Consider the following 22655-nt stretch of genomic DNA (forward strand, 5'->3'; position numbering starts at 1 on the left):
ATGTGATGGAAACCTAGTAAGTGGTCTATCTTGGCACAATCCATTAATACTAAAGTCTGACGTTGTATACTATCAAATTTTAAGTTTGGACAATTTTTTAGAGGAAGCAAGCCATAAGAAGAAGTATTGCAACATGCTTGTAATCCCAGCACTCAGGAGGCTGAGGCAGGAGGATCACGGCAAGTTCAAGACCAGCCCAGGCTACCCAGTGAGCGCAAGGCCAGCCTGGACTACATAGGGAGATCGGATCTCAAAAAGAAAAAAAAAAAGAATTCCATAAAATATGTAGATTTTAAATTTCTTTGACCCTAAAAAGCTAAAGAAGGGCGTAATAACCATTTGGACTTTAAGTTGCATTTAACTTTTTTATTTAAAGAGAAAAAAATATATAGCATTTCGAAACAAGGTAACAGGAGATTAACAATGGCTAATATATTACGCACTGTTATTTTCAAAGTAGTTGTTCGCATTACACGACTTAGGCATGCATAATTGATCAAACTATATAAGCACAAACCATTTTTAATGAACTAAAAGAAGTCAGTAGTATACATGTCTATCATATATATATATATATATTCCCTTCCTTCCTTCTTTTCTCCTTTCACCCATCCCAGTTGCTCTTTCCTTTTGAGTAGTTTCTTTCCCTTTCACAATATCTATGGTAGACTTGTGGTCTTCTTTACTTTTTCAGTTTCTTACACTTGGGAGACAACACAATGTTTATACATAGTTGCATTTAATTTTGAAAATAATCCTTAGCTCAGTTTCTGAGTAGATATTACAGTTGATACGAACAGGCCTGTATAACAACCCTTTTACCTATTAGAGCTACTATTCTTGATGTTCTCAGGTTAGAGCTTGAAATTTTCTGAATTTCAACTAAAGTAGGCAGTGAAACCAAGGAGTAGGTAAGGACCACATCGTGTGCGCCCGTTCGCCACCTGCACCACCGCTGGGCCTAGGTGCGCCTTTTCTGATCTCCGCTACTAACTGTGCTCTGTTCTCTGCCAATATGTCTACAGTTAGCAGATTTCAGATACACACTCTGGTATGCGTGATATTGTCACACCTCGGACTGGCGGTGCCGCAGAGAAGGGATGTAGCACGAGCCAGAACACAACCTCTGGAAATACTCCAGGATTCAGAAACGAGCTTATATCTGCACCTAACTCAAATTCTCAACGGAAAAAAAGTATAACTGCTCAGACAACTTCATAAGCATCCTTCACAGGAAAAGCAACAACAAAGCAGCCAATAGAATCCCAGAGCTAGCAAAGATTTCAAGAGCATTTATTACGCCGGGGCTGTTATTTTACAGACGTGGAAGCCAAAGCCTAGAGAATCTTTGCAGCTTGCCTCCACACAGAAGGCTGGGCTGGCCTCGTACCGATCTGTTCTTGATTCTTAGGTTGGTGTTCTTTCTACTGTCTCCTCCAATTTCTGTGACTAAGTACGTTTACTAAAAGCACATTGAGGCTGAAAAGAAAAGCCGACATGTGGGGGCGTGTGCCTGTAATCTCAGCACTTGGGAGGCTGAGGCAAGGGGCTCACTTCGAGTTTGAGGCCAACTTTGGCTACACAGTGAGTTCAAGAATAGCCTCAACTACACAGTGAGACCTTATCTCAAAAAAACAAACCAAACAAACAAACAAAAAGATATGCTGAGGGTGTGCCAACTATATATTTTTATTTATTTATTTACTTATTTTTTTTGTTCTACTTTGTACCAGGAATTGCACTCAGGATCTTGCACTTGCCAGGCAGGCGCTTGTACTGATGGGCTAGATCCCTGGCTATATTTTTTATTTACAAATTCTCTGCATACCACTGCATAAACAGTCTCACTTCATGACACATTAAACTGCTTAGGGCAAAGAAGAGCAAGTTCAGTTATGGACAAAGGAAGCACTAGTTATTCGTCTTACACAGCCCTGGCTCGCCTTTGTGGCCTCTCCTTTGGAGACCATAATCCCATGTCACTTTGCCCATAACGGCTGTGGTGTTGATTTGACATTCCCGAACTACAAATCGGGTACTGAAATCCCCATGATGCAGAGTTAAGAACTCATTGAATGTCACAGAAATGAAAATCCAATTCCATAAAGTAATCTTTATCATCACGGGTTTGGGAAATTGTCCAGTTTCCTGTGATGAATAAATGAATTCATACTTCGATTACATGTGGATCCGCTTCATGGCGATGTTACTTTCTGGGGACGTTCTAACAGCCGAGCAAAACACTCCGGAGGAAGCCATGCGCCGCAGGCAGAGCCTTCGCGACCGGGCGACTGAGCGGCCGCCGCTGCCTTCCCCACCTCCCTGTGTAGCCCACGCTGGCCTTGAACTCATGGCGATTCTTCTGCCTCAGCTTTCCAAGTGCAGGGATTACGGGCATGCACCACCACATCTGGCCAAAATATATTTTTAAAAGAAACAAGTAGCAGACATAAATACAATATATCAGTAATTTCGCTCAATGTGAAGGAAATGAAAACTCCAAGGAACAAGCAGAGATTGTCAGATTGGAAGAGAAGACACACCCGGCTAGTCCAGTGATAGGCTGCCACAAGGGACACATTCTAACTTTACGATACACAAAAAGATTGTGTGCACAGCGCTTATAAGGAACTGGAGCAGCTATAACTGCACCAAGCCATATGCACTTTAAATCAAGAAATAACAGAGAATTAGGTCTCATTGCTATATGCCTCTCAATAAAATTATGGAAGAAAATAGAGAATTAGGGACATTTCATAATGACAAAAGGGTCAGCTCCTCAAAAAAATAACAAAAATTTACATGCACATACAGAGCCCCCAAAGTACATAAAGTCGGGATGAAATTGGAAAAAGAAAGCTAAAAAATCAGTCTGAGACTTCAGTATCCCACTCTATATGTGACAGGACAGCTAGACAGAAAGCCAGCAATGAAACAGAACACCTGAATAACAAGACCAGTCACCTTGACCCAGCAGACCTTTCTGGAATACTTCACCCAGTACCATCAGAGGTCCTGTTCTTTTCAACATTCTCAAGGAGAATGTGTATGTGGCGCCATAAAACAGTCTCCATCAACTGAAAAGGGCTGAAATCACAGATAATATATTGCCTGGCAACAGAAGAGTTAAACAAGAGTCTACAGCAAAAGGAATTTGGAGGGGCTGGTGAGATGGCTCAGTGGTCTAAAGCACCTACTTAGAACAAGCTAAGCTAAGCAAAGCACAGGGACCGTGGTTCAATCCCCCAGCACCACATGCCAGCCAGCCCCGCCCTCTGGTGGGCTGAACTGGCCACACACACACACACACACAATAAATAAATAAATAAATAATTTTTTTAAAAAAGGAATTTGGAAAAATATTCAAACACCAGGAAGTATCAATGTATTTTTAAATATGCTACTGGTCACAGAGTAAATTATGAGAAATTAGAAAACATTTTTATGTGAAAGCAAGAAGACAGCACATTAAGACTTACAGGATATAGGTAAGGCAGTGCTTACGGCAAGTGTATAGCTTAAGTGTATGTGTTAGAAAAAAAGGAAGATCTCAAATTAGTAATCTAAGATTCTTCCATAAGAAGACAGAAAAAATAGCTGGACATGGTGGTGCGCCCCTGTAATCCGAGGACTGGGGACACTGAGGCGGGAGGATCACTATGAGTTTAAGGCCAGCCTATAGTGAGTTCAAGGCCAATCTGGACTGGACATACAGTGAGACCCTGTCTCAAACAAACAGACATAATAAAAAAAGATAGAAAAAAGATTAAGCTTTTGGAAGTCAGAGTTGATCTGAGAGATTCAAACAAACTTTTTTTCTCTTTTTTAAATGTATTTTTAGTACAGGGTCTATAGGGCTTATAGGGACTCACTACATAGATTAGATTTGTGATTCTCCTGTTTTCAGCCTCCCGAGAGCTGGGATTACAGGCGTGCACCACCACGCCCAGTCTCAGTCACCCTCTCAGAGCAGCCCGGGGGCGGGGCTGGCACAGCATGGCACAATGGCGATCAAACCTCAGCCGCAGTGTCTGCCTAGATAGGTGCTTTAATCCGCTGAGCTATTTGGCCAGCCCTACAAACTCTTTTCTTAAATGTCGTTACCTGTAGTGGGTGCAGCAGACTCCAGGTCGTAACTAGCTTCCCAGGTGTACCAGGCTAGGTTAAGCCATCTGTGTGGCTACACTGTGTTTCTTAGGGTCTGTGATATACTCAATGGTAAATGGTATCTGGGAGCTACTACAAGCTCCAAGTCAGAGCTGTCGTTTTCTTTTTCCAGTTACTGCTGAAAATGGATGGAAAAATACATCAATTCAATAATCCAAGAGGTGCTGAAAATCTTCCATGAATGACAGCTCTCACGATGAGTGTGACGGAGTTGAATGTGAACGTGAAAGCGGCTAAGAAATCTCCTGCCCCAGTTGGGTCAGAACAAATAAAAGGCACTCACAGGTCTCTCTGAGTGTGCATAAACCTGACATCTGAAACTCCATTTTCAATACAAATTAAAGGAAATTCTGACGGCAGAGTGAAGGCTTCCTCCACAAGCAGAGAGCAGAAGATCTGACAGGCGCCTGTATCCAAAACGTCACTTACTACAATATCCTTGCAAGTGTTGTGAAGAATACCTAGGTCTTGAGTGAAGCAATATTGGTTACGATGACTAGCACAAACAGTTGGCAAAGCTAACCACTGAAGGTTCTGACTCATTAATGTTAATGACATTTTGGTTATATTTTTAAAAGCAATGTCTATAGTTCAGGGTTTTTTATGTATCTAGTACAGCGTCTACAGGGTCTCACTATGTGCATGGGACTCGTAGTGGTTCTCCTGTTTTCAGCCTCCCAAGCGCTGGGATTACAGGCTTGCGCCACCACGTCCAGTCTCAGTCACCATCTCGGCACGTGCATCGAACCCGGCCACTGTGCTCTGCTTAAGCAGGCGCTTTAGTCTGCTGAGCTATCTGGCCGGCCCCATGTTTCAATTTTTTGAAAAGAAAAATTTTGGGCTGGTGAGATGGCTTAGTGGTCTAAAGCACCTACTTAGAACAAGCTTAGCAAAGCACAAGGGACTACGGTTCAATCCCCCAGCACCACATGCCAGCCAGCCCCGCCCCCTGGTGGGCTGAGCTGGCCACACACACAAATAAATAAATAAATAGATATTTAAAAAAAAAAAAAAGAAAAGAAAAATTTTATTCTTTATATTTTTGTTTTTCTCTTCTTAAGAATTCCTAGACTATACTAAGAATAGTCACATGTTTGTTAGAGAATAATCACATATCTGTTACATAAATGTGATAAATGCATGTAGATTTGTAGTGTTTTAATATTTTGCATATTTCAATACATACTAGTAGCGAATGTCTCTTACATGCACACAACCTATGATGTAGGTTTTTTAACCATGGCCTCTGCAGGGTTGAACTAAATGCAAAAGCATTAGGGAAACACAGCTACAAATAGAGAGGAAATTGATGAAACATAAAACTGAATAAGTAAGAAATATGGAAAAAAGTTGGTTCATTGAGAAGACCAAGAAAACTGACAACACTTTTGCAAAGCTGACCTTGAAGCACACCTGTAATCCCAGCAGTTGGGAGGCTGATGCAGGAAGATCGTTGTAAATTTCAGACCAGCCTGGGCTACAAAGTGAGCTCAAGGCAAGGCGGAACTGAATAGCAAGATCCTGTCTCAAAAAGACAAAAGCAAACCAATAAAAAGACTAACCATTAACTTATTAAGGAAACAAGACATAACTTATTAAAATCATGAATGAAAGAGGGGATATCACTACCAACCCTACAGAAATTAAGAAGCCAATAAAGAAACAGTATCATTTCCTTTTGGGAGCAAATAAACTCCTTAGATGAAAATGGAAAAACTCTTACAGAATCTCAATTACCAATACTAATTCAAGACGAAATTTAAAAATATGAGCAGATCAATAATAGTAAAGAAATTAAATTAGTAATTTAAGATATTCACACAGTGAAAAGCCCATGTCCCAGTGGCTTCATTGATAAATTTGGCAAATATTTAAGAAGAAATAATACCGATCATTTTCAAATTGTTTTCATAATAGAGAAAGGAAGCCAAGCATGGTGCCATTGTCCTGTAATTCCAGCATTCTAGAAGAATAAGCCAGGAGGATCATAAGGGCAAGTCCCACTGGGTATCTTAGTAAGACCATGTCTCAAAATAAAAAATAGTAAAAGACCTCAAGATATAGCTGAGTATGAAAGACTTGGGTTCAATTCCCAGTACAGAAAACAAACAAACATATCATAAAAATAGAGAAAAGAACCCTGTTCAAGTTATCCTATAAGGCTGGTATTACCATTACCTGATAACAAAGCCAAAAAAAGGCTTTATAATTAAAGAAATTATAGACAATATCCTTTATGAACACAGATGCAAAAACCCTTCACAATATTTAAAAGATGAATCCGTAACATATAAAAGCAGGAATGTGTGGTTGATTTAACATTTGAAAATCAGCACAATATACTGTATCAATAGGATAAAGAATAAAAACCATATTATCCCCTCAATAGATGCAGAAAAGGCATTTGACAAAATTCAGCATTTTTTTCATATTAAGAGCTTTTGCATGTAAGAAAATGGAGCTAGAAGAGAACTTGCCTAGCCTAATATAAGCCGTCTATGAAAACTCTAGCAAATATACTTAAGGGTAAAACATGAAATGCCTTCCCCCAAAGGCTAGAACACAGCAAAGATACCTCTTTATGTGGCCACTGGCCACCTCTGCTGGGTATTTTACTAGTGGTTCCAGGCAGGGTAATTAGTTAAAACAAACAGAAAAACAGAGGAAAAACTCTACCTTTGCTTACAGACAATATTTCTTGGTTGAACTGTTTTTTTTTTAGGGAAGGTTTATGTTTTTTTGTTTTTGGTGCCAAGGACCGAACCCAGGGCTTCCAGCTTGCTAGGCAAGCATTCTACCACTGAGCCAAATCCCCAGCCCCCAGACAATATTTCTTATATGTGAGTAGTCCTAAGGAATCTATACACACAAAAAAGCCAACATGAATATCTGAATTCACAAAGTCCACTGTACTGCCATGTACCAACAATGAACAACCCGAGAATATTAGCATCAAACACAATCAAATAACTTGTATGCCAAAAATTACAAAATATTATAAATATGTGAAGTTCTACATAAATACCTCACATCCATAGGCTGGGAGACTTGACTTTAAGAGGGCACATTTTAAAAAACTGATTCTGCAGATTCAACATAATCTTTATCAAAGTTCTGAATTTTTTATTTATAAATACAAATATCAATTTAATTAGATCAGTATTTGATGCTATCTAATGCCAACACTGACTGACTCTCATGTCATAATAAATCGATATCCCTGGTCTTATGTTCTGGGCAATAGAAATACCTCGCTTTCATCCAGGTGTGCTGACATATACCTGTCATCCCAGCACTAGCACTCAGGAGGCTGAGGGAGGCTGAGGGAGGCTGAGGGAGGCTGAGGGAGGCTGAGGGAGGCTGAGGGAGGCTGAGGGAGGCTGAGGGAGGAGGATTGCCATGCGTTCAAGGCCAACCTGGGCTACACAGGGAGAGCCTGTCTCAACTCCTCCCCCATAGAAATATCTCACTTTCAATTTTTGAAACTTAAGACTGTGGCCACATTTCATCCCTTCTAGTTATCACTTTTTCCATGATTTAAATTGCTACTGGCCAGTCACACTTTCCTTTTCTTCTTGGTAACTTTCTACAGCTAATGATAGCCGTGATCTCAAAGCAGACATCTTGGGGGTCTGACCTACACCCCATCGTGTGTTGCAGAAAGAGTGAAGGAATAAAACAGGGAGATTTAAATCCCATACAGTTTATAGCCATTTCTATGTCAGAAATTAATTTAAGCAGCCTAGATCATAGAAAGTGTTTCTATTTTCTGGACATGACATTATGGAAGACACTCACTCGTGCCCCGAGAGATGCCTTATGGATGCTAAGCTGTTTGAGGACTCGGTTGTCCTGTGCTTGGGAAAGCCAGTGTTCCTTACTCGTTCACAACACACTCAGATGCTCACTGCCCACTGCCCGAAAGGAAAGGTCACAGTGACTGACAGACACTGCATGAGGCCCCCCTCGGGGCCTGGGGTGTCCCTGCTTCCTTAGTTCATCAAGGAGCCGCAGGGGAAAAGGTCAGCCTGCTGCAACAGCCCCCTTGGCACCGGGGTCGAGAGATCTCTGAGGGGAATGTTGGCTCCCCTCACGCTCTGGTCAGCAAGAAGGTGTGGACTGTGGGGGCCGAGACTCCACAGAGACAGAGCTAAGGCTGCGCCTCCAAGCCCTGGGACATGAGTGCATGGCCCTCCCCCTCACACTCGCCGCACGCCCACTGTGACAGGACGGGCACCTTCTCCCCACGGAGAGGAGAGGGAAGGCACATACCATTCTGGAAGAATCTGGTATGCCTGAAACTTTGTTGGAATTGCAGAAGAAGCTGATAAATAATATTTTCACTGTGCAGCATAGGAAGCCAAGGGCAAATCAATTCTTGCTAAGCCTGTTTCTGTGGCTGTCGACGGAGGAGCTTGAATGACGTGTGAGTCCCTTCTTGCAATAGAGCCATTCCACAGTTCAACTGATGCGTAAATTGGCAATTACGTGACTTCGGCATCATTGGGTGTGAGACTCTCCTTGCTCTTTCCACAAACCGCCAGGTGTCAATAGAAGCAAGACTGACACACGCAAGGACTGTGTTCTTGGATTTAGGGTTGGTCTTCGAGGTTTACAACACAACTCTACTGCCTTTTATTTATTTATTTATTTACTTACTTATTTTTTTGCAGAACCAGGGATTGAACTCAGGCCCCTGCACTTGCCAGGGAAGCGCTTAGTCTACTAAGCCATCTCCCCAGCCCCTCTACTGCCTTTTAAAGAAGTAAGTCTGACCAGGTGTGGTGGCTCAAGCCTGCAATCCAGCACCCCAGGAGGTTGAGGCAGGAGGACTCCAAGATAAAACCCAGCCTATCCCAAAATAAAATATGCAGAGGTTTGGAGATGTGTTTAGCTAGCTATGAGTTCAATTCTAGTTAAGGAATGCTAGTTTTTCTGTTTTATTTATTTGTAACAGGAATCGAAATCAGGACCTTAGCTTGCCAGGCAGGCACTTACGCTGCATTCCTGGCCCTGTATTTATGTTTTTGTCAGCTTTTCTTCTAAACTTCTATCACATGACAAGCACCATAATATCCTTTTGTTGGTACTTAAATACCAGAAGGTAAATCCTAGAATGTTTTGACTTTTGTTATCCAGAAACTATGGTCTCTTTCTCTTATATATAATAATTAAAATATTACTGAAAAAGAAGGCCATAACATTTCTAGAGGGAAAAAAAAGTAAGAATATTGCCTCTGGCCGTTTTCTATTACTATAAAAGGCATAACAGATTGGATAATTCATCCAGAGTGGAAGTAGTCAGCCCGTCGTTCTGGAGGCCGCAAGCGAGTGCCTTGTGTTGTGTCCTAACCCAGCAGAAAGTGGACGGGCAGAAAATGCGGCCTGTGGGCCTGCCTCGCTCTGCGGCCACTTATCCTCAGGGTAGCGAACAAGCCCTGAGCAAGTGCACACCCACTGCCCCGTGTGGGCAGTGCGTGGCTGTCCCAAACACATTGTAAAGCCCTGGCGCATCTCAACACCCTTCCACTGGGGACTGAATTTCAGCGTGAGCTCTAGGGGGAGAGGTCCAACCCGAGCCCAGCCACAGCAAACACAAACTCCTACAAGTGAACTTCATTTCTGTAACTGTCCGCTGGCTCAATCCTTTTTTGAAACTCAGATTCAGCCACCCCTGAGCTGGATACGTAGCTCGATGGTAGGGCACGCGTCCTGACACTGCAGGTCTAAGCTCTCAGCTCCAAACACTTCAGCTACCCCAACGTATTCAGTCTACTGCTGAGCTTGAATCACATATAACAATTGCTTGTTCCAACGGGCTTTTCTCACTGAGCACCAAAGAACACTAGCAATGGAAGAAGGGCTTTCCTCAGCATGACGTGGGAGCTTTGCAGAGGCACGGTAAGCAGGTGGCTTTACCGTCATGGTGCCCGTGAATCTGTGGGGATTCACTGAGTACGGCCAGTCTACGTGCATCTTGTCACAGCCTCAGAACTCCCCTGCACAGGGTGCTGAGGGGTGCTGTGAGACTCCCGCAGGATGAAGAACTGGGCAACTACCAGCAGACCGGAAGCTCTGGCCCCTGCTGCCGCCCTCTAGGCCTCCCACCTCAGCAACCCGTCTGGGCTGTGCCCCATGCCTTGGTAGTCTGTTCTCCATGGATGGGCCAGTGGTCCTATTACGGCTTACAAGGGAGTCGAGCCCATCACTCTCCTGTTGAAAGCTTGATTGCGCTTCCTCCAACTCAAAATTAAAACTACATTCCCTGGCAAGCTCAAGGGCCTGAGTTCGATCCCAGGTTCTGCAAAAAAAAAAAAAAAAACCACTACAGCAGCCCACCAAGCCCTTCGCATGGGGCCGACCCCACCCTCCACCTTCGGACATCCCCATAGACCTCTTATGTCATTCCCATTCTCTCCCACAGTGTCCGTTCTGCTGCCTACTGAGCTCTTGCCCCGCCTGGCTCCACGGCTAACCCTCTAGGCTACTTCATATGTTGGCTCAGGTATCAGCTTCCAAATGAATCCTGACCACTCTACTTAAAACTCCAACCTGCACCTTTGATCTCTTCTACTCTGCTCTATTTGTATTGCTTCCCCCTTCTAGCATAATATGTCATTCAATATAATCCAATATGCTGGCTCGGGAACTTACCCCAAGTACCTAGACCAGAATTCAGCACCTAGGAGGTGCTCAGTAAATATTTGTTGAACGGATGAATAGTGCCTCAACTGTACCGCACTACACAGTTCAGCTCTGCATCTTCTATAGTATGGGGTCTTTATAATAACTCTAGGAAGTAGAAATTATCATCCTCTTCTAGCAGATAAGAAAATTGAAAGCCAAAGCTATTAAATGGCTTGTCTTTGGTACTGTAAGAAGTAACAGATCTGAACGCTCATCCTGTGTAGCTGAAGTGCTTCATATGGGCTGAATTTTAATTTGCTTAGAATAAGAAAATTAAATTTCTACCATTGCTGTGGAGGTTAAGAGTCAGCTCCAAGCCCTTTCACCCTCCAGGAGCTCTACTGCAGTTTTCTATGGCTTTAAAAGTCATTCATCCCTCCTTGCCACGTAGAGTAGATTATTTCTCTTGTTATTTCCAATGGAATGTGTGACTTGTGGCTGTAAGAACGGAAGCCACCCTGCTCCCATAACACCACATCCTCTAAAAACATCTGTCTTGCATTACCCCAGATCTTCAGATTACTAGCATTAGGCAAGGATGTTCAGGGCATACACTGGGCTTTCTCACAGTGGCTCTGACCTTCGTTAGGCCGCGGAGTTCTCTGGGACTCTGAGGTGCACGGCAGTCCCTTTCTCCCAAAAACTCTTCTGTATGTAACTGTGCACACATGGACAGAATGCATCAGATTTTGCACTTGGGTAATTTCAGTCATCCAAAGCGCTGTTGGAATCCACTCAGAAGCAGAGATTTAGAGCCCTTGCCTAACAGTGGCAAAGTGGTCATGAGTACTAGTTCTCTGTCAGATCCTTAAAATGCTGCTTGACTGTTAGCATAAGAGGAACAATCTTGTCATTCCAGGAGGCTTTGTGCTTTCCTTAGGGCTTGTTCCCCCTCACTGTGAGCAATAATAAAGGCATTCGGAGTGAGCCTTCCAGAATTTATTTTGTAACCCACTGCTCGGAGCCTAGTCAGTAACCAAGTTGTGCTGCAACCACAGGCCACTGAGCAAGCCATTGTTCTAAGACCCAAAGGTCAGCCAGGCCCTGAGCACGCAGACCTCCCAGTTTCCACTTTAACATTGGACACCCAGCTACAAAGCAGAGGCTAAAAATAGACCGGGCCTAGTTCCTACTAAATGAACCCCACAGAGGTACATTCCCAGCTCTGGGGCCCCCACCAAGAACACTGCTCACAACCCAAAGAGGTACTGTACTGTACTGTACTTCTTTAGAAGGAAAGATCATTTCACTCCAAATAAACTTGAATACAACTGGAAGCAATTGAGAAGAAGATTTGGAAGTGCTCAAAAAATATTACCTGCACCTGTGCTTTTCAGGTCTTAAAAAAGAAAGCAAAATAACTCCCGGATGACGAGGGCCTTCTTGGTCTTCTATATTGCAGGGTACAAAGGAAAGCAGGCAGCATTTTCTTCCCCCTCCTATTTCTACCTCAGTGTTTCTACCCAGAGCTTGAGTTGTTCAACATAGCAGCCACCGCTACATACCTACCTGCCTGCATACAGATGCACATAGCGGGGAGGACCGAGCTGTGGTGTTGAGCAGGGCGAAAGGAGTGCATTTTCCAGCTCCATTTCGCAAGGAGTCTGTTGGCTATGGGTTTCATAAATAAAACAGCCAAGGCTTCCAAAGAGTATATTCAGCAAATATTTTTGGAATGAAACATATTTAAGATCAATTATTAGTATTTGATATAATAAATCAGATTATGAGTAAATATGGTTATTACATAAATTGCAAAAGGCTTTCATAAATTTAAAATATTTTTAACAAAAGAGATGAAGAGATGAAGACAATTTGCAAATACAAGTACGTAAAATTCTATAGATTCTTCCACATTGGAAAAATGAAACAAGCATTCCAGAAGCTATGGCGACAACTGCAGGATACTGAAACACCCAGCTTTCACAGCCCTGGCACATACAGTCCAGGAAAATGCACTCCTTCTCTGTTACGGGACAGCTGCTTTCCTAAATGAGGCTCTTGAACATACCCATGGAACATTTTTCAGGAGAATGAAATGATGCTGCCGCATACACACGGTGTTAATTCCTCCCAGCGTTTCCTTGGAAGAATTCATTTGAAGCAAGTGCTAAGAGACGTAAATTTCCCCTCTGTGACACTGTTTCCACAGGGGCCGCCAACACGGGATCCTCGCGAGTACCCCGTGGCAGAACATGACCCCTGAAATCGAGCGCACCACAAGATCCTGTTCCATCTGAAGTGGGATTTCAGAGCCACGATGCGTTCCGGGCACGCCCCGGCGGACTCTGGCTCTGCCACTGAACCTGACAGATGCGCCCAGGAGGTCGCTGTTGGTGACAAAAGGAGAGTTGCAGATCAGGTGCTGCTCCCACCCAGGGGCATTCAGGACTTCGGCCCGTGGAGGCCTTCTTCCTATCTGTTCATATAAAGCACTTGATGATTTCAAGAATTTTTTAGATGCCTAGAGATAAATGCTTTTTCCTGTTTCCCTGCCAGATATTTATGTTTGGAAGACAAAATTATGTTATAATAACAAAAAAATACCATCTTTGCCAGAAAAAGATTAGAGGCACCAGGTGTACCAACTACATAGCCCAGAAATGTCTCCATTTTGAAAATCAGCTCTTCTCTCTGTAGGCTATGGATGACAGTGAAGATCCCTTTACCTTGCAAGTGGTGTTTAAATGCCCATGAAATATTTCTTTTTCTTTTTTTTTTTTTTTATGTATTTAGTACAGGGTGTACAGGGTTCACAGGGTCTCACTACACAGATCAGACTTGTAGTGATCTTTTGTTTTTCCACCTCCCAAGCTCTGGGATTACAGGCGTGCACCACCACGCCCAGTCTCAATCACAGTCTCAGCTTGCCCCGGGGACAGGGTTGGCACAGCAGGCCAGTGATGAAACCCCTGGCCCCCGCATCTGCCTAAGCAGGCACTTCAATCTGCTGAGCTATCTGGCTGGCCCAAAATATTTCATCCTGAATAACGAGAGAATAAATATTGCCTTAGACTGAAAAAGTAAATGTCTCCCCAACATTTATCAGGCTGGGCCCACACATGGAAAGGCCAACTGCACAATCGACAGGAAAGGGCATTCTCCTGGGGACACTGCTGCTTCGTGGTGCCACGGCAGCCTCCTCTGTCCTCCTGCATGGCTGCAGACTCCCCACGGAACTTTCTTTTCTGATATCGACCACTGGCAGTGAGGTCGCTGAAACTCCCCCAGCAAGAGTGAAACACCTCACTTTGTGTGGAGGATCCAGTCACTCGATGCAGTAAAGCAGTCTCAGCTCCCACCCCAGTCTAAGAGCTCCAGAGGAGTTCTGGATACAACAGCCCACATTTATCTTGGTTCTATTGTTGAAGAAATGAGGCCCTGGGCTTGCCTTTCAGACCAGACAGATAGGACATTCCACCCTTCCGAGAACCCTAAAATAACTCTTTTCTAGAATACAGCTTCCCTCATTACCAGGGGCTGATGCATCTAAATTTGTTGGAATACAGGGTTGTTTCTATTATTCTTAGGTGGACCCAGATAAGGCCATGTTACTCAGAAAAATGCTCCAGGTTAAAAACAACAATAACAACTATTTGCTGTGTGACTAATAGCTCAGAATTTTGAAGATGATCTTTCAGATATTGACAAAAGAAACACATCTCTGCTTTTGTGTAGTCTCCTATGACCTGTGAATTGCAAATTCTATGCACCTCATCTAAGCAGAAACACTGTAAGAGCTAGAAAACTGGCTGTGAGTATTGAAATGCTATTTTCTGACTCTGCCGCTGCTGCAGCAGTTGCCTGTGGCGAGTTCTCCTGCTTCTAGAAATGTCACAGCTGGCAACTAAACACTGCCGGTGAGATTGTGAAGCTCTCTGTGAATCTCAGAGACAAGAAAGGGAAGCAGGTAGGAAGGACACAGGTTGTCTAGAGCAGCCTCCACACCTGGAAGGCTGGGCGTTTGAGGAGAAAGGAGAAATGACCAGGGAGGTTATTCAGAGCATGCACCTCTTTCCTGGTTGGAAGGCCGCTCATGACCTACCCGTGGGAGTAGCCATAGTCATAGGCTGAGGTGGCCTTGCGTCTGACTTCAGCGCCGAGGGAGTAGTGCGAGGCCTGCTGCTGGGAGGAGGCCGCTACCTGGCTGAAGGCCTGGGACTCTTGGCGGTGGGCGGCGGAGGAGCGGCTGCTGTAGGCTGCGGAGCCATGTGTGTAGATGGCCGAGCGCTGCTTCTCCTGCTGGTAGTGGCTCATGGCGGTGCGAAGGTCCTTGTCGCGGTAGCTGAGGTCATAGTGCTGGTGGGACTTCTGGTAAAAAGGCAAAGCCATCTTGCGCCCCTCAGGGATGCAGGCAACCTATGGGAGAGCAATTCTTGAGTGAACTTCTGGGGAGTGAATCCCACAGAACAAGTCTTCTACACCCACCTGCACGAGGTGTCACACTCTTTTCTTCCCAAAGAGTGGGCGGGAAAGGATGTGAAGGTGCGTTTAAGTGGTTATACCCATCAAAGTCCTGTGTGTGTCCCCATCTGCCATGGTGCCTTCTTTTTCCTTTCTATCTAGGAAGGCTTGACAGATTAACTGTCCCTACCCTGGGTATTGGTGGCTTTTTTCTCTGACCCCCTATAACACTTATTTCTAATTTTCCGGCATTCTATCCTGAGGGGCTTCATCTGGGAGAATATGTGATGACATGGAACAAAGTGGTGTTCACTCAACGAGTAATTAGCGAGCAGCCACTGAGCAGCCTCTGGCCTGGAGATCTGGGGTAGGCCTGCATACCTGTACACGTGTCCTAGTGTAGAAGACAGACGACAGTGAAAATAAGTGAGAAAGCAGACACCTCTGGCTGGTTTCAGTGCCATAAAGAGAAGGCAGGAGAGTGAGAAGGGATGACTACATTTGAGTTTTTACATTTTCGAACATCCAGGCTTTCCATACAGAGCGATTTTTCACGGGGAGTTGGGGCGCGCACAAGACACATCCGCATCCTCCCCCCTCCCCCGCCCTCATCTTTCAGTCCCCTACCCTTTTGCAAAAGTGCTCTCTCTCTCTGTTTCTTGTTATCTTTTATTCAGACACAGATTTCAGTAACCTCGTATGGGGTGGCTTTGCTGGAAGGTGGCATCCGAGCAGGAGAACAGCACAGGAGAGAGGGACAGTCCACACAAGGGGGCCAAGAGCACAGCTGTGTGCCTTGTGCTCCGGGTGCCACCAACAGCCAGTGGGTTGCAGGGGCTGGGAGGGGCTTGAGGTACAAATGATGTCAGAGAGGTGAGGGGCAGGCGGGGGCAAGGCAGATGGTACAAGGCCCGAGAGAGACAGAAAGGACTTTGGCCTTGATCCTGAATGGGCTAAGAAGCCACTGCAAGGGTCCAGGATCACTTCTGCTGATTTCTGAAGAAGAGAGGATTCAGGGATCAACAGGAAAGCCAGGAGATCCACCAGGAGGCTGTTACAGGCTGAGCCATAGCCCCCCAAATTCATATTCTGAGGGCCTAGCCCCTGCCATCTCAGAATGTGACTACATTTGGAGATAGGGACCTAAAAAGAAATTAAAATGAGGTCACTAGGAAGACTCAACATGACTGAAGAAAGAAAGAAAAGGAAATCGAGACCCACATCATGGAAGAGCTTATGGACACACAGGGAGAAGAGGGGCATCCACAAGCCGAAGGGAGGCCTCAGGAAAAAGTTCCGCCAACTCCCAATCCCAGAGATCTAGCCTCAGAACTGCAAGAACATGGATTGCTGTTGGCTGAGCCAGCCCGCCTGCGGTGCTCTAGTATGGTGGCCGTGGGTGGTGCACATATACTCAAAGGCCCCTGCGAGGTCCAGGGAAGCGATGCTACAGTTGACAGAGAAGCTTGAAAAGTGGTCAGAGCCACACAGGATTTGAAGGCAGAATCAGTAGTACTGCAAAAAGTTGTGAGGGTGAAAGAACCCCAACGCTTTTATAACCGGAAGACTGAAGTTGCTATTGACTGAGGTGGGGCGGACAGAACATCATCAGTTTGGGATAGGAGAGGAGACTGGCTCCATGCGATCTGTGCCTGATTTTCAGTACCAGGGACTCACACACGCTAGGCAAGTGCCCTACCCGAGAGCTACCGCCCAGCAGAGGTGCTCCGTGTTTGCAAAGCCAGCTGGTCCTACAGGCGGTGACATTAAGTGGGAAGTCAGATGTGTGACTCGGGCACAGAGATACCTACATTTGGGGAACGGCATGTGATGACAATTACAAACAGAAAACTGAGTGCCAGGACCTGTTCCTGGGGTGTGACAAGGTTATAAACAAACTCAAATCTCAGAAGTCCTTCAAAAGGCCTAGCTTCAGGCTTTTGACTGATTAGGAACCTGAAGGCTTCCCATCTTCCCACAAGAAGACGTAGGAGAGCCAGTAGCCCTCTGTGTGGCAGGCGGCTTTGTGAACCTGATGGGACAGTTCTGAAAGCCAAAGATAAGTTTGCTTAGCATTGGGAGAAGACACCTCACATCACTTAGCTTCCTGGAATAATCTTTTCACAGGCCCATCAGCCACAAGAACAGCACAGAACAGGGTCAGAGTTTTCTTGAGGTCCCCACCCTTTTTTAAAAATGCTTTTGTTGATGTTCTGAAATGTTCTTCTAAAGTTTTATAAGAAAAATTAGTTTTGAAATAATCCAGGTTTTTTTCAAACCTTATTTTTCTTAAAAATAGTATTAAGGAGTAAATCCTTTCAAGATCACCATATTTTTGTCAAATTTCAAACTACTTTTTATTTAAATGACTTAAGTCAGCATTGCATTCCCTAGAGAAGAAAACCCAGCAAACTTTGCTCCAGAAATATTTATCTTAGCTCATGGACGATACCAGTCTACATGGAATTTCCTAAGAGGCAAAAGCCAGCTGCTAGCAAGCCACCCTGCTTCAACCCTTAAACAGATTGTTATTTTCTGTTATTAAATGAATAATAATTATTAATGCATAGTGAATAATTATTAGGTGAACTATGATGGTGCAGGAATTAGACTATATTAATATAGAATTAAGTGAAGTAGTTATAAAGATATTAGGTAAGGTTCTATCAAGATACAAACCACACTGTCACATGGTAAATCTTATCTGAATGACTTCCAAATAAATAATAAAGGGCCTCCCACTGTATTATGTTATAAGGTGAAATCATTACCCAGATAATTTGAAATGCTATAATTTTTTAATTGATTTTATTGAGAAATAAATAGCAATCAAACAGTTTCAAAACAGGTTAGTAGGACAGTTATAATGATTAATACCTTGCATAGTGTTGTCTTCATAGTATGCCATAATTTTTACAAAATAAAATCTTTATGTAGTCTGCCCCATCCACTCTAATTGTCCCCAGTACAACCATTTTCATATTTACCCTTCCATGCACATGGATTGTTTAGTACACATAAACAGGGTTGACTTGAAGTCACTAGGGCTGGCTGACCTTTGGCCAGAAGGTATAACTTTTGCCTCATCAAGTAGGCAACGTTTGCCTTCAGTGCATGACAGCTAGAGTTTGTTGGCTGGAAAGATGATTTTGTTGTCTTCTGTTTCTTTAAAGACTATATTTGTTTTCTGAAAATAATTTGAGAATTTAGGAAGACGTACAAATTCTGCAATTGCAATCTTGTAGAGCTTCACAGAGGCCAGTTCAGCTGTCACAAAGTACTCACACCTTCATCCACATCGTACCACCAGAGAAAAAACCCTGAATCACATTCTAGCGACTGCAGGGTTAATTTGCCTCCTTTCAGATTAATTCGTGACTGAGTAACGCAGGCCTATTGATGGGTAAAACCCAGGCTTTCCTGTCCCTCAGCCACTCCAGATCTGAAGCAAACTTCTGAGCTGTACCTTGGAAATACTTAACAGTTGTATCTATGACAGACATGACCTTATAGTTCCAGAACAGCAACCTAATTTAAAAAGCATACTACGATCTGAGAGAACAGCCTCCCAAGCCCACGGACAGCCTGCAGCCTGGTTTCCTTTCTGGGAGCTTAGCTTTCCTGTTTCTCCGCTATTTTGACATCCCTGCTGGAAAGCTGCTGAGCTGAGGAGCTGGAAGAAGGCACGCACTGACTAAGCACATTTTTCTGCACCAGTGTCACACTCACCAGCTTCCAAAGGACCAAGGGTGGTGGAACTGTTCCGATGCTGTGAGGAGCCGGATAAGACAACGAAAACCCCAGCTAGGCTGAATCCAAGGGAGAGCTAAGGGGCCGCACTGGAGACAGGAACCTGGGGGCCAGTTCAAAAATAAGGCATGTGGTCAGGCAGCAGAATGTCAGGCCTCACAGCCAGCCTTTTATGGCCAAGTAGGCAGATAAATATAGCAGCAGATGGGGAGGGCGTCCCAAGCCCAGAAGAGGACAGGCACAGGTAGGGCGCTGCCTCGGAAGTGTGGTTCCGTCAGTGCCAGACGCGGCTCTGGCCTAATTAAATCAAAGGCAGGCTTTGCATTGGGCTGTCAGAGCAGTGCTCCGTGTCACTTTGTCACTAAGTATTTAAAAGTGTAATGGAAAGAGTGGTTTGTGTTGAGAGCTAAAAATAGCTGTAGTAATCCGATTCTCCAAATGGACTTCATGGAATGCCAAGCGAGGGCTCTGGGTGTGCCATCAGCAACCCGTGTGTAGTGCCTCTCAAGACGTGAAGCGAAAGAAAGAGCCCGAACCCAGCTCGAGGCAAAACGGGAGCTGGTTGTGTGTGGTGGTGCGTTGGGGCTCACGATGCACAAGCCACCGTTACTCTCAGTTCAGGAAAATCACAAAGCAGGCCTGCTGCTTAATTCACTGAAGGCTTTTGAGGAGGATTTGGTCCAGGTGAGGGACATTAGGGGTTGAACTAGGGCTTTTGTATTGAGCTACATCCCCAGCCTTTTAAACTTCTTGACAAGACCTTCCTAAATTGCTCAGAATGGGCTTGGAACTGCGATCTTCCTGCCTCAGCCTCCCAGAGTGCTGGGATTAGACATGCCCAATCAGAGCTAGCTGGCAATCAGTGTTATATCTTTCTGAAACTCAGAGTAGGATCGATGTAACCAACAAGAGAGTCTTTGTTTCTCAGATGGTGCACCCAGTGAGGTGTAATCTGTGGTTAGAGCCTCACTGTGGACTAAGCCAGATCCAGATTCTAATCCATGGATGCCCTTTCACAGTCACATGACCTCATGCAGTTTCCTTTTGCATATGCCTGAATTTCTTTCTCTGAGAAAAGAGACAACAGAATCCCAATTATGGGACTGCTGTAGAAATTAAACATGGTGATGAAGACAAAGCATTTACCCAGGGACAGCCACAAAATAAAAGCTCACCAATGTCCAGTATTACTACTAAGAGGAATAATAGAAAAGTTCAGGCCAGTGAGATAGCTCAGTGGTTTAAAGCGCCTGCGTAGGCAAGCGCAGGGACTGCAGCTCGATCTCCAGCATCACGTGCTATACCAGCCCCGCCCCCAGGAGAGGCTGAGCAGGCAAAAAAAAAAAAAAAAAAAAAAAAAAATTCCAACTATTAAAAAAAAGAAAAGAAAGCAAAGGTCACTGCTCACTTCTGGCAGACCATGTGAGGGATGCTGCCCCACAAGACCAAACAAGGCCAGGCTGCCCTCGACTGCCCCAAGGTGTCTAATGGGCTCCAGCCACCCTGTGACAAAAAAAAAAAAAAAGTGATGATGGCTCTGCAGCCCTCAACGTGTGTGCCAGAAGCTGATGAGGAAGCTCCCCAACCAAGGCCGCCTGGTGCATGAGAGTAGGTGAAAGTAGCAGGCGGTAACAGGCACCCTGGAGGAGAAGAGAGGAAGGAGAAGGCCAGGGCCCATTACCGGAAGCAGCACATGACCAGGCTACAGAAGCAGGCTGCAGAGCGTGTGGAGTGGACATGTTCACCAGGGTCCTCAGCCCACAGACTCCTGGTACAGCCCAGTGAAGACTGTTTAGGCCTCAAACACATTTTTTTTAAAAAAGTTCATTGTTCAGAGTAAATACAGTGAGCAGATGGATATTCTGCTATGTATATTCTGCTAGCGGTCCGTGTTCTGAAAATTGATTAAATGACTAAATAGACATCATTCATTTCTATCAAATATTGAACACTTTCTTTTCAAATATTTATTCTTACCTTAAATTTATTTATTCTTAAAATTATTTGGCACAGGGTCTCACCACGCAGCTTGGACTGTGCAGCTTGGACTATACAGCTCAGATGCAGCGTGATCCTCCTGCCTCAACCTCCCTAGAGCTGAAATTACAGGCATGTGCCACTATGCCATTTCAGTGGCTGGCTTGGCATGGGGCTGGCACGGCAAGTGGTCCTGGGGACTGAACCTGGGTCCTTGCTCTTGTCAGGCAGGCACTTAGGCCACTGCGCTATCTCCCCAGCCCCTTAAATTTATTTTTAATTGCTACATAAAATGTATGTACCAAATGGAGTGGTGATGTTTCAACACAGGTATTTATTGTGCAGTGTTTAAATCATGAGAAATATGTCTCCCTCTGGGGCTGGTGAGATGGCTCAGTGGTCTAAAGCACCTACTTAGGACAAGCTTAGCAAAGCCCAGGGCCCACAGTTCAATCCCCCAGCACCACATGCCAGCCAGCCCGCCCCCTGGTGGGCTGAGCTGGTCACACACACACACACACACACACACACACACACACAAATAAATAAAATTTTTAGAAAAAAAAGAAATATGTCTCCTCAAACATTTATCATTCTCTTATGGTGAAAATATTCCAAGTCCTTTCTAGCTATTTGAGATCAGATGAGATCAGGCACGTTCAGGGTGATATGGCCGTAGGCTTTGCTAGCTAGGTGAAACACACAGGGATCATCATCGTCGCTAGCCATCCTGCTGCACTACAGAACTTCTCGCTCCTACCTCACAATGACTTATTTTCTGCTGGTCACTCTCTCACTGAGTCTCCCTCCCCACCACACTCCTCAGCCTCCAGAAGTGAGTGTTCTACTTTCAGCTTCTGTTTGATCAACCCTTTCTGATTACACCCTTGAGTAAGATCATGTGACACCTGTCTTTCTGTGCCCAACTTAATTCTTTCATCAGAATGACCTCCAGATCCATCTATACCATTGCAAGTGACAAGGTTCTGTAATTTTAATGGCTGAATAGCATTCTGTTGTGCACGTGTACATTTTCTGTGTCGCATGATGAACACACTGTTTCCTTTCCTTGGCTGTTGTGGGTAACACTGTAATGAGAGTGAAACTGCCTTTGACATGCAGATTTCATTGCCTTTGGCTGTGTATTCAGTAGTGGCATTGCCACAATATATGGCATTCCTATTTTTAATCTCTTTAGGAACTTCCCTACTATTGTCCACAATGGCTGTACAAATTTACACTCTCAATCACAATATTCATTCTCCTCAACACTGTCTTTCTGATAACAGCCATCCTTATTGGAACAATGTGATTATTTTCCTGATAATGATGACAATTAACAGGGTGGAGGGTCTGTCACATGCCAGACACCGGACAGGCACCTTGTATACACGATCCCACTGACTTCTCACAGGACCCTACCAGGGAGGTGGCATTCTTTCCAAGGAATCAAGGGAACAGGAGGTGAAGTCATTTGCTGGTTCTACTCAGTTTGTGGGTGACCCAAATGCAGTTCACTCAGAGCTCTCCCAAAGCCCATGACTTGTCTCACATGGCCACATCATCCAGTGACACTTAGCAGAGTCAAAGAGATATAGAGGAACTTAAAATCTCAATCACAAGCTTGCAAAACTGTTTGAGTGAAAGTGAAGACAAAGTTTCAGATCTTG

At 44.5% G+C, this 22655-nt stretch overlaps 1 protein-coding gene across 2 annotated transcripts in view; it reads right to left on the reverse strand.

Moving 5' to 3' along the window:
• Nucleotides 1–19344, reverse strand: part of Myom1 (myomesin 1) — a 137162-nt gene extending 117818 nt beyond the window's left edge. The window contains exons 1-2 of one of the 2 annotated variants that reach the window (XM_004635793.2): nt 18988–19344; nt 14900–15213 (exon numbers count right to left, since the gene is read on the reverse strand). In XM_004635793.2, coding sequence (XP_004635850.1) covers nt 14900–15186 — 287 coding nt within the window. In that variant the 5' untranslated portion in view covers nt 15187–15213; nt 18988–19344. The remainder of the gene's footprint in view (nt 1–14899; nt 15214–18987) is intronic. The other variant, XM_023720381.1, reaches the window with a different exon arrangement.
• Nucleotides 19345–22655: the final 3311 nt, after the last annotated feature.

This window comes from Octodon degus, unplaced genomic scaffold, assembly GCF_000260255.1.
Source record: "Octodon degus isolate 3935 unplaced genomic scaffold, OctDeg1.0 scaffold00075, whole genome shotgun sequence".
NCBI classification, from domain to species: Eukaryota; Metazoa; Chordata; class Mammalia; order Rodentia; family Octodontidae; genus Octodon; species Octodon degus.